At 47.7% G+C, this 12,891-nt stretch overlaps 1 protein-coding gene across 1 annotated transcript; it reads left to right on the top strand.

The window, feature by feature from the left end:
* Window positions 1-366: 366 nt before the first annotated feature.
* Window positions 367-10,846, top strand: LOC127340443 (uncharacterized). The gene is made up of 6 exons (XM_071827685.1): window positions 367-2,353; window positions 2,480-2,686; window positions 3,010-3,135; window positions 7,264-8,151; window positions 8,235-8,445; window positions 10,768-10,846. Exons 1-6 carry the CDS (start codon window positions 367-369, stop codon window positions 10,844-10,846), a joined length of 3,498 nt encoding a protein of 1,165 aa, XP_071683786.1.
* Window positions 10,847-12,891: the final 2,045 nt, after the last annotated feature.

The raw sequence follows: 12,891 nt of genomic DNA, 5'->3' as shown, positions 1-12,891 counted from the left end.
CGTGTTCTTCGAACCCCAAATACGGATTTGAGATTTTGGGTTTGGCCCTTGTGCTAGAGATGGTCTTAACGGAGTTCTTCTAATTCCCCTAAAAAAGCCAGTTTCTCTAACGCAAAAAGAAAAAAAATACCATGGCTTCACGCGCAATAAAGCTAGACTTACGCGATGAATCTTACGGAAAAGTGCTACGGGAGGACGTGTAATCACGCGTTAGGAACCCACTACTCACTAATCTTCCCGGACCCGTAATCGGTTATGATCGAAAGGAAAATAAATTACAACGAAAGCCCCCGCGCGTCTTGCTTCTCATCATCGATCCGATCGTTCTCTCGTCTCGACAAGAAAAACTTGAGTTCGCGCGATCCGATGAGGATGCCGCCGCCACCGCCGATGCTACAGCCCTACGATCCCACCAGAGGCCTGATCTCGTGCTTCACTACGCAGCACGGCGGCGCAGCCGACGACTCCATCTCGGCCGCCACGGACGAGGCCCTCCGCGACCTCCTCGTCGACCATTACGAGGAGGCGTTCCGGCGGTTGCCCGCCGGCGAACCGCCGGCCGACGTCGATCCCGCGGGCCTCTGCCTCGGCCTGCTCGACCCCGTCACCAACATCGTCCTCAACGCCATCTCCCTCCACCCGCAAGAGACGACCAACCCTAGCGCTAGCGTCGGGATGCGCCGCCACGAGAGGAGCAGGGATGAATGGCGCGCCGTCGCCGGCAAGTCCAGCCGCTGCCTCCTCGAGTTCATGCTGTCCTACTTTGGGCTGCTCACCCGGGAGCAGGCCGGGCGGTACCTCGTCTGGGCGCGCGCCGACCTGTCCGTGGCAGTCCTGCTCGTGGAGCACGAGCTCTACGCCGCCCGGCCCGCGCCGCCCGACCCTCGCTCCGGGAGGACGCGCAACTCCCTCAGGATCGCCGCCACGCACGGGAGCCACCCTTCGCCGGACCGCCTCGTCTCCGTCGCGACCGCGTGGCTCCCCCAGCGACGGCTCGAGATGCTCGCCCCCGTTTTACTGTCCAGGACGTCCCAACCTAATTCTGGCTTGAGTAGGTTCACTGTGCATGACATCAAGACCTTCCTTCACGCGCTCCGACACAAAGACGACGCCGCTGCCATGTTGCGGCTTGAAGAAAGTACTGGATTGGAACGCAATTCGACCTATACGGACCTTGGAGAAGGCCGGATCGCCATCACCACCATCGTCCAACGAGCCGGCGACTACATCGCCTCCCTACGGCGTCCTGAAGAAACGAAGTCCATGTTATCCTCCTACTCCACGCACGCCAGCAACGCGGTGACTGTACTGCCGGCGTCGGGCACCACGATGAAGCCGCACCCGCATGACTCCCCGTGCACGTCCTCCCAGTCCATCGACGCCGACGCCAGCACATGCCCGTACGTCAAATCACTGGAGATGTCCCTTTACGGCACAATCCATGGGTTCTACCTCAGGGCGCTCGCCATGCTGCCCAGCCACCACATCCGCGGCGTCCTCGTCGCCGGCCACTGCTACGGGCCCTTGGACCCCGTCTCCAACATCGTTCTCAGCGCCCTTTGGTTCGACGCCAACTTCCCGCTCCCACCGGCCGATCAACTTACGAAATCGCATGACATCCTCGACACGCTCACCATGCTCCGAGCCGTGTCCCGCTCCCTGCGCGGCCTCGTCGCTATCCTCCACGCCACCTCCGACCAGCTGCTGTCACTGCACGACATCCTCAAGTACCTCTGCTACGCGCAGGGCGACCTCGCTGCCATGCTACAACCACATTTACACCAACGACGACTCGTTGAGAGCTCTCCCAATCCCTTTGAGGCTGCCGCCACCGCTGCTCAGCACCCGCAAGCCTCAGCCATGGCAGCATTTTTTGTGTCCCTGGCACCAACGAAGCTGGACCGGCTCCGGGCGCTCATGGTGAGTGCCAGCTCCAACAACACCGTACTCTCTCAGGAGTCCTTGACCCAGATACATAGCATCCTCGGAGAAGAAACCTCGGCCATGAATATCAAGCCGGCGTTACAGCCTCCCATAATTTGCGGGACGGCGTTGAACATTCTCAGGAGGAAGAGGGACGCCTATGCTCTACAGCAGATCTACATTCGTGGCAGGATCGAACAAGCGTTGCTGGAATACGCGAGAGAACATCCGTCGGAACCTAAATATGATCTTGATTTCGTATGTGGCGTAGCCGTAGCTGGTCACATGGATCAGTGCTACCATGTCAATTTCATGGCGTCTACCATATCGAGGTTCAAGAACACGCTCTTCTTTGCCGAACTTTGGTTGGCGTATCAAGATCAGTCAAAACCATCCATTTGTTGCCCTCTGCCCCAACCGTATGATACAGGTATAAACTGCTCTTGCTAGCTAATTCTTTATGTTTAGTCTTTATACCCTGCATAATATTTGTTTGGGTGCAAATTTCTTCTTGAGATGAAATTTCATTTTTATGCTAATTTGGTTCGGCGAACAGGTCGTTGTTACTATGGCCAGGACTCCGCACGTAAGATCGCGTATCCGGATGATTTTGCCGACTACTCCTCGAGCGACATCACTAGAGGCGGGTTAAATGACACCGAAGGCGTACTTGACACCGACTTCATGTACTTCGACTCTGAGAGGGACGTGGAGCTGGCCAAGGTCTTGCAAAGGATGGCAAAGAAAGAAGACGTGATGCAAAGTTCATTTACCGGAGTTCGTGCTGAATGGTCCACTCCTCCTTTTTGTTAATTATTTCAATCTCTTGAGCGAGTGCCTTCCGCTCAGCTAGGTTAGTTGGTCGATCTGTCGAGTAGCTATTTAAGCTAGAATTCAGTCAATGTAATATTGTTAAGAGAATGGTATGCACATTAGTTAAGACATGTAAAGTTTGACTTCATATGTATAGAGGGTACTCATGACCTCATGTACACTATTATATGAAATCAAATGTATAGCCTTTTCAGAAGCAAAATCGCTGCGATCATACGCTACTAACTTGATACTGCCATTCCCGGTCATCAGGTTGGTCTGTCCAAGTAAATGGAATTTTTCCTCTTGTGTCCCACGCACTGGCCGGCTGCGCGTCGTGTCGTCAGGGACAAGGAACTGTTCCTGGAGCCTTGAACGTTTCGCGCGGCATTCGGCCAGGTGCGTCACATCTCTTGTGCAATGTCAATTAGGGTGTGTTTGGTTGAGCTGTGGATTCTGAAAAAGCTGCTGTGAACTGTGAACTGTAGAAAAGCTGCTGTGAACTGTGAACTGTGGATTATCTGGAAGTTGTTTCTGGAAGTTGTTTGGTTGTAACAACTGTGAACTGTGAGTGTGGTTAGAAATGTCTGTAATGCCCCTGAGATCCAGAGGTACTGTTTATATGTGAATTGATCGAAAAACATCAATATACGCACTACCTGCTATGCAAATCGTCATTTTGGGAGAATATTTGTATTTTCTTCATAACGACCCATACTTATAGATAATATCAGTATAAATAATATCCTCAAATACTTCGAAAAATACAATCGCAAGCAAAATACATGGTTCACATAATAATGTTCTCCAACAACATAGATATACTATTCGTCATCCCCTTGTGTTTGTGGTGATGCACGTGCTGCTCCAGGTAGATAATCCTCATCTTCATCACACTTATCGAACTCCTGGTCACGCAATTTGCTATCCCGAATAAAATTGTGCAATGCTATGCAAGCAAGAATGATATGCTTCTGTGTACGAGTTGAGAAACTTGGCATTGCCTTCAATATACGCCACTTTTGCTTCAAGACTCCAAATGCACGCTCAATTACATTGCGAAGAGACGAATGGAAGAAATTAAATATCTCATACTTCCCTTGCAGTGCACGCCCACGACGAAGACGAAACTCCGGTAGATGGTATGTACTCCCTTTGAAAGGAGCAAGGTATCCAATTTGGTTTGGATAACCGGAATCAACAAGGTAGTACTTTCCTGAAAGTAAACATGAAGTGAGCATACGAAAATAACAATGATAATATTTTAGCATGCATAATAAAGTTTTACCTTTAGGAGGTACAGAAAATGAAGAAAAATTTGCTAATGCATGATGTAGGATTCTTGTGTCATGTGCAAAGCCCGGCCAACCAGCAACAACAAAGGTAAATCTCATGTCAAAGTCACATATGGCAAGCACATTTTGAGATGTATAACCATGGCGACATGTGTGGTTAACCACATCCTCTGCATGAACTGAACAAGGTACATGTGATCCATCTATAGCACCAATATCACCTTTGAAGTGAGGCCAAAATCGATCTTCCTTAACCTTTTCATGCTCTGTACTGAAAGTAGGATCTCTTGGTTTGATGTTGTCTCTTGCTAATTTGCGCAAACAATACAATACTTCTTTAAACTTTGTGTGAACTGTCCATAGAGACCTTGTAAATTGGTTTTCAGCTTGTGCAAATGCCCGAGGGCCTCCAACAATCCATAAGAACATGGCTAGTGACTCAACCGATGACACATTGTTAGTTGATTTCAATCCATAGGTAGAGACAAGCAAATCATTTAGTGTCGTGAACACTTCTGGAGTCATGCGAAACATCTTGTAAAAATATCTAGCACGACCAAAACATCTCATGATCCATTGAAGTCCACTTTCAGAAACTTGTCTATATGAGTCTTTGTGCAAATAACGCTCGGTATAGAGGTTACTCATGTTCCCAACGATAGCAACCTGCTGCGCAAGCTCACCGAGCTCAGCTAGAAGTCCAAGTCTCTCCAGTGCTTGTTTGCCCAAATCTTCCATGCTTGAGTTCATCTATACACATGTAAATACGTCCTTTTAAAAATAATGGAAGCAAAAGGTAATGACAATATCATGCTCAAGTCACTATTTGGTGACTTGTGAGAATCCTAACATATGGTTATTCTTTCGCTCAAAATTGATAAGGAAATTGCAAGTTGGACTCTTTTCTCAACAGTACAGCTATACTGTCTTTCCGCTCAGAGTTTATAAGGCACCAACAATGCAGCTATACTCTTTAATTTCTAAACCAAAGGGATATATACTACTCTTTTCTCAAACAGTGCAGCTATACTCTTCCGCTCAGAATTGGTAAATCAGCAACAATACAGCTATACTACCTTCAGACTCTTTTCTCAAACAGTGCAGCTATACTCTTCCGCTCAGAATTGGTAAATCAGCAACAATACAGCTATACTACCTTCAGACTCTTTTCTCCTATCGGCTACGCATGCAAAAAACGAATCAACCAACTAGATAAATACATAATCCATGAGCAAGCATCCAATTTAACAGGCTGAGATCAAGATGAAGGTATGCTGCACAGAGGCTGAAATCATGAGACTTGTCGTGGGATTTGCACGTTCGGTAATCTGGTGCGTTTGAGAATCTGGTACCCAAAAAATCCCTTTGGTTTAGATTCTGCGGTTCTAACCAAGAAGTTGGCTCTAAAAGCTCAACCAAACACACCAGATGCCGAGGTAAGCTGCTCCATAGTCCATGCCAATTGCCAATATCCATTGGCGGACCAGGACTTTGCTGCTTGCATAGAGGATCGAGTGCTCGGAATGATTATCCCATACTCCCACGGCCACGGCGTCGCTGGCTCCTGGACCTTTCTCGCGAGGAAGATGAGGACCTATGCTCACCGCTAGAGCTAGACGTAGTGTTAATATTACATTTCGCTAAATTGCATCCCTTCTGAATTTCACTCTATTGCCCAATATGACAAAATGAACAAGTTTATCAAGAGTTTTCTCATTTTTGTTCCTTTCTAGTTTAAGGCTCCATATGACGTTGCTTTTGCCAATCCTATTTCGTTAAGATAGAATTATATAACTGAGTTTATAGCTATGTATATGTTGATCAAATTTATATGTGCATCTTTTTCTAAATTAATCTAAAACGTCGATGATATAGTAGAAAGAGTGCAAGTTCGTCTCTGGCTATACATAGGTTGCTAGCACAAGATGGATGACATGTATGTACTGTTCAGTGGCCTGCTAAACCTCATATTTTATTTAAGCTAATATTAATGAACATATGACTGAACCGTTTCAAGAAAAAAACATTCACCTCTGAACTCTTATCTTCCAATCTCCAAAACCAGTGCATCTTGATCTTCTTGCCTTTTCGTGGCAGCTTCATTGTTTTCTTCTTTGAAACGGAGGTAAAAACTTTGTCTTATCTATTAATTAAGAAAAGAGTGCTCGGTTTTTAGAATAAAGCCGAGCAAAAAGCTACAACAACAAGACCAAGCCCACACCAAGAACACACCCACAAGAGAACAACACCAAAAGGAACCAACCTCTAAACCAACTAAAACTGACAACTTAATAGCACAACATCGCAAAGAAGACCCACTAAAAGGACAAAATGAGTCCAACAACTAATCCGCTGCTGAAACTTTTCTTGTTACGGCTCTCTTCCTTCTTTTGCCTCTGATATATACATTTCTAAAAGACTTCTCGACTTTATTGATTATGTCCTCTGAGGACTTACCCACCAAGACACAGGCAATTTCCTTGCCATATCTAGGGCTAACGGCCTCCAAACTAGCGAGCAACCCGCAAAACTCTTTTGCAAAAAGAGCATCGGAGCTACGCACCAACACTGCTCCACAGTCCAAAGAGGCGAGAGACTGGAATCGCTTCGACTGCGGTGGCGAGGGTGGCATGGCCACCTCCAAGGTCTCAAAAGGGCACAACACAAGCACCACATGAGAATCCCACGCAAGTTATGTGGCTCTGGCGAGATCTGCAACATCAGAGCCAAGAAGTCGTCTATGTTCTCGCTCTTAGAGTCAGCCGACACAACAGGCTGCGGCGACTGATAGGGGCTGCCACGAGGAGATAAACAGCTGTACAGATGTTCTACCTCTACCACGGATAACTTCTTCTTAGTGGAGCCAAGTGGAAGCGAAGGTTGCATGGTGGCGAGCTCCTGAAGAACATGCCTCCATCGGCTCCAAAGTATCATCAACGCATGCTAACAACAATGCAAGTCTATTATTCCTAAATTGAGAGAGGACACAAAGAGACAAATATATAGCGTTAATTTGGGGCTCAAACATATTAGCAAACTAAATTAAATAAGTGGTAGCAACATCTTTTCTTAGGCTTCTCAACCACACGACGGAACAGATAAAACAAAGTATTCACACTAAAGGAGCAGCCACATCAATAATCCATAGCGCTCTCTTGCTTGAGTTGCGTCATAATAAAAAAACAAATTCCTATATAGTTCCAGTGTTAAAATAAAAAACAAATTTGTTCAGTGAAAGAAAGAATGGCATATCATCTGTTGGTTGTGGATCATGTCACTCGAGTACTCGACCAAACTTCACTAGTTGAGCATGGGTCGTTCTATATTATACAAGCATGGGTGACCTTTCCACTCCCGGATGCCGACCTCCGCAAGCAGGTGTATGACATCACCGACGCGCTCACCATGCTCCGAGCTGTGTCCTACTCGCTACGCGGCCTCGTCGCCCTCCTCCACGCCATCTCCGGCCAGAAGCTGCCGCTGCACGAGATCCTCAAGTACCTCTGCTACACGCAGTGCGACCTCTCAGTCATACTCCAGGCACATTTGCACCAAGATGGGAGCTCTCCCAACCCTTTCACCGCTGCCGCCACCGCCGGTAAGCACCCTCAAGCGTATTCCATGGCAGCATTTTTCGCATCCTTGGCACCGACGAAGTTGGACCGTCTCTGGTCGTTGATGATGAGTTCCACCGCCAACAACGCCCCGCTGTCCCAGGAGTCTTTGACCCAGATATATAGCATCCTCAGAGATGTAACCTTGGCGACGACGATGCCATGGCAGTCAAGTCCTCCGAAACTCGGCAACACGGCCTTGAGCATTCTGGCAAGTAAGAGGGAATCCTATGATCACGAGCAACGCTTCATCCGCGGCAAGATCGAACAACTGCTGCAGGAATATGCCCGTAGCCATCCTTCCGAACCGAAATATGATCTGGATTTCATATGCGGTGTGGCCTTCGCTGGTGAGCCTACCTACGATCGATGCTACCACGTCAATTTCATGGCGGCCACCAAATCGACCTTCAGGAACACGCTCTTTTTCGCCGAATTTCGGGGAGGGTATCAGAATCTGTCCAAGACATCCATCTGTTGCCCTCTGCCCCAACCGTATGATATGGGTAAGCTACTGCTTAAGCGTTACATGATATATTCTTAAAAATGTAGACTATGTTTATGCTGATTAATTTTGTCCTGCCAATAGGTCGTTGCTATTATGGCCCGAATTCGGCACGTAAGATCGTTTATCCAGATCATTCCAACAGCTACTTTTCGAGCGACATTACTCAAGGCGGCCTTGATGACACGGAAGCCACACTAGAAATCGACTTTTTGTACTTCGATTCCGGGAGGGACGTGGAGGTGGCAAAGGAGTTGCAGAGGATTGCAAAGCAGCAGGACGTCATGCAACAAAGGTGGACTACTTTTTTTTTTTTTTTTTTTTTGCGGAAGGAGGAGATGTATTAAACCAGCGTTCTTACAGAAAGACCCAGAAAAACAAAAAAAATACAAAGAAGCCCTTCTTCTAGATCCCGACGAGGACGAAGAACTGGGGCCGTCGGTGGCGCGCCGCTGCCGCTGCTCCGCTTCACGCCTTGGATAGGAGCCAGCCCCGTGGCAGACGGGAAGTCGCCGATCGCCGGATCCACGGATCCTACCCGCTGGATCGCCGTCGCCGTCGCGCAACTACTTGACGGATGTCTGAATGGAGTACGTCTGCTCCATGCTAATTGTTTCAACCCCTTGACTGAATGCCTCTCAATTAGGTTATTTAGTATGTGGGCGCATCTATTTGTCTTCCCTCAAATTGAACTATTGTACAACTATTACGAGAAAAGTAGTATGATACAGTAGTTAAAACATGTGCGTTTTTGTTTCAAATGTTGTACAGCTCCATGAGTCCTAATTGATTGTTCTTTTATTAACAACTGAGACAAAGTGAACTATCTTGCCATCTGGCTCGGCAGTGAGCAATGGTGCCATACAGAACTAGGTGCTCCATGTAAAAAAGTTGTTAGAAGTTTTATGGTTAATTTTATCTCTTCAATGGAAGCTACAACTTTAGTCAGAAAAAAGAGAGGAGAGATACCACAAATAGGACAATATGTATCTCTTTTTCTCTCCAAAAACCATGATTTTAAGACTAAAGATCACACATTCTAAAGAGGAGATTGCCTTCTCATCCGAACCTACTTTGAATTACCTGAACCTAGCTAAAGCTGTGGGGCGGTACCCATAGGGCAGTGCGATGGGCACGCCCTTACTGAAAGGTACAACAACACTAGCCGATTCATGTATCTTAGATACCCTTAGGTTAAACTAGTAAGGATGATTTAGTAAGGATGATTAGGCTCTGGAAGAATGGTGGGCCAATCATCTGCATTCTCGTGTACGCACATCAGTTCGATGCTAATGTACCTCTAAGCCTCGGTTGTATGGATCTGCTTGGATATTGATAATTCTAGAAGCTCAATCCATAGGCCACCTTCCTAGAGCTGCCATGACTGCAGAAATCCAGAAAGCATCTTCGTGACAAATTTTCTTCGGTCTACAAAATAATACAGTCGTATTTGGGAGATCAAAAAAATACTCACATATCCAAGGAGGTTAAGGAAGTCTTCATGTCGTCGTGGTGTCACAACAGATGCCACGAGATGACTTAAGTTGGGACCGTATGTGCGCTAGAGGATCTGGAGGAGGGTTAAGATAGAGGTGGAAAACACACAGCTTTGTATTGAACTCACGAACAACAAGTACAGGGACGAACTTGGCCTATGGCCAGAGGTTGAAGACGTACGGCTTAATAGCTAGGTCCTATTCACTACTGATTGCTCGACCGTTCGAGCCTCTCGCACAGGGGTGCCCCTCCTCTCCTTATATAGTGGAGAGGAGGCTTACAAGGGAAGGAACCCTCAGAAAATATGCTCCTACGTAAGCCTACTTTATAAAGCTCCTTTGTCTCAGCTGCTTACGTTCTTCTCTGCAACCCTTGTCTGGTGATGCTCCTTGGTCGGCGTCCGGCACCTTTTTCGTCATCCTTCTGCTTTGGTTTCAGGGCTTCGTTTAAAGCTGTTCCAGCTTACGCCACCTTGGTCTTGTACCGGACGACCGAATCTTTGACCCGCAAGGGACCGTTGGCCTCGTTCCGGATCTTAGCTCCGGCATACCTCTGGTATCCCGGTCTTTAGTAACCCGTACCTTGCATACTTATGCCGGATTTGCATCCGGGTTCACTTAAGCCGGAAACCTCAACCTCCTGTTATTATCCAGTACGGGTGAACTCCGGGTTCCCCTTTAATCCGGTAAGGATTATTCCGTTCTACGGCTTAATCCCGAATTAACCCAAGTTATCCATCTTATACCGGCTAACTTAAGCCGTGTTTAGCCTACCGGGGGTTATCCCCCTGACATAGTCCCCGAAGCTGGTGTGGTCCAGCAGGTTCCTTAACCGGAATAAACTTTCCCGGCAGATAAGTTATCCCGACGATCAATAAACTCATCGCTCACCTTTGCCGGCATAAGCTTCTCCGGATCAACCGAGCAACTTCTTAGTAGAAATCGCCGATGGGGCCTGGCACCGCCTGCGCCACTTGTCAGGGAATATATGGGAACTCACCAATGTCAGGGACAACGGTCACTATGCGCTGATAGATAGACCCTTGTTCGGTCAAATATGCGCAGCCACTGTAATCATGCTGTTTTTACTGATAAACGTGTGTGTTAAATGCGGCGCACAGGATTCGCGTGGCCCTTGGTGTGGCCGTGTACACCAACTACCTGCGCGCCACGGAGGCAGTTACAGCTTCTAAGCCATAACTGATCCCGACGCACGATCTCCCCGGCCCAAATAAATAGGGCCGACGGTCAGTTTCCTCTCCTTCGACCGCACTTCTCCCCCTTTTCATCTTCTTCTTCCTCGAGCGCTTCGCTCTCATCGCCGACGTGGATCATGCGGAGGAGCGCGGCGATAGTCACCGCCGCCGGTTTCCTGCTGCGGCAACGACGGAGAGCGCACCGCCGCCGTCGGTTTTCTTCTCAGTAGCTCCCCGCATTGAGGTACGTAATGTCTGGGATCTTCCTTTCTTACTATCTGTTCTTCTTCGCCATTGCTGTTCGTCTCGCGCTCTGAGCGTTCTTTGCTCTTCCCATCTACTAGATTTTTACGATTTCTTTGCTATTTCTTGGCTTTTTGCAGATCCCCTCCTTTTTGCTAGCGAACCATAGGTCGTGTTTCTTCCAAATGTCTCCCTGTGTTTACTGACGCCATGAGCGCAGAGGAGCCCATCCTTACCGCCGTTCCTATAACGGGGGTGCCCGAGGGATCTACCGGGGCCGAAGAACCTGCGCCCGAGCCCGGCACCCGGCCTAGACATGTGGGCTGGGAGGGGTCCAATGTGCGACCCGTGGAGATCGAATGTCTCTACAAGAGCAAGCGCATTCCGAGACAAGTTTCCTATCGCCTTCCTAAGGGGGAAGTAGAACCCACTCCTAATCCTGGCGAGGTAGTTGTTTTCGTAGCACACTTTGTGCGTGGGTTAGGTCTTCCGGCTAGTGCTTTTTTTCATGCCTTCCTAGACAAATTCCGGCTTCAGTCTCACCATCTTCCCGCCAACGCTTTTACCGTCCTTTCGTCCTTTGTTGCCTTCACCGAAGGCTATCTCGGATTATGGACCAATATTGAGTTATGGGCGCGGCTCCATAACCTCTGCACCCAATCTGCCCAGGACCCCTCCATAACGCCACCATATAAGCCAATGGTGACCTGTGGCGCAGCCATGGTCACCCCGCGCCGGAATACAAAATTTATCCGGGTCAACGGGTTAGACTCATGCCGAAAGTGGCAGAAAACCTTTTTCTATGTGAGGAATGCCGGTCCCGAGGACTTCATCAACCTCCCTCCTTATGTCAAGGGCACCCCGGAAAATCACAACTGGACTTACAATCCGGGAAACACTCATGCTGAAACCAACAATATTACGAGCTTATCTGCGATATGCTGATTAATTTTGTCCTGCCAATAGGTCGTTGCTATTATGGCCCGAATTCGGCACGTAAGATCGTTTATCCGGATCATTCCAACAGCTACTTCTCGAGCGACATTACTCAAGGCGGCCTTGAAGACACGGAAGCCACACTAGAAATCGACTTTTTGTACTTCGATTCCGGGAGGGACGTGGAGGTGGCGAAGGAGTTGCAGAGGATTGCAAAGCAGCAGGACGTCATGCAACAAAGGTGGACTACTGGAAGGATGTCTGAATGGAGTACGTCTGCTCCATGCTAATTGTTTCAACCCCTTGACTGAGTGCCTGTCAATTAGGTTATTTAATATGTGGGCGCATCTATTTGTCTTCATTCAAATTGAACTATTGTACAACTATTACGAGAAAAAGTAGTATGATACAGTAGTTAAAACATGTGCGTTTTTGTTTCAAATGTTGTACAGCTCCATGAGTCCTAATTGATTGTTCTTTTATTAACAACTGAGACAAAGTGAATTATCTGCCATCTGGCTCGGCAGTGAGCAATGGTGGCATACAGAACTAGCTGCTCCATGTAAAAAAGTTGTTAGAAGTTGTATGGTTAATTTTATCTTTTCAATGGAAGCTACAACTTTAGTCAGAAAAAAGAGACGAGAGATCCCACAAATAGGACAATATGTATCTCTTTTTCTCTCCAAAAACCATGATTTTAAGACTAAAGATCCCGCTTCCTAAAGAGGAGGCTACCTTCTCATCCGAACCTACTTTGGATCACCCGAACCTAGTTAAAGTTGTGGGGCGGTACCCATAGGGCAGTGCGTTGGGCATGCCGTTACTGAAAGGAACAACAACACTAGCCGATTCATGTTCCTTAGATACCCT

This window comes from Lolium perenne, chromosome 3, assembly GCF_019359855.2.
Source record: "Lolium perenne isolate Kyuss_39 chromosome 3, Kyuss_2.0, whole genome shotgun sequence".
NCBI classification, from domain to species: domain Eukaryota; kingdom Viridiplantae; phylum Streptophyta; class Magnoliopsida; order Poales; family Poaceae; genus Lolium; species Lolium perenne.
Note: the sequence above shows the minus strand (reverse complement) of the source record. Positions and strands in the feature narration are given on the sequence as shown.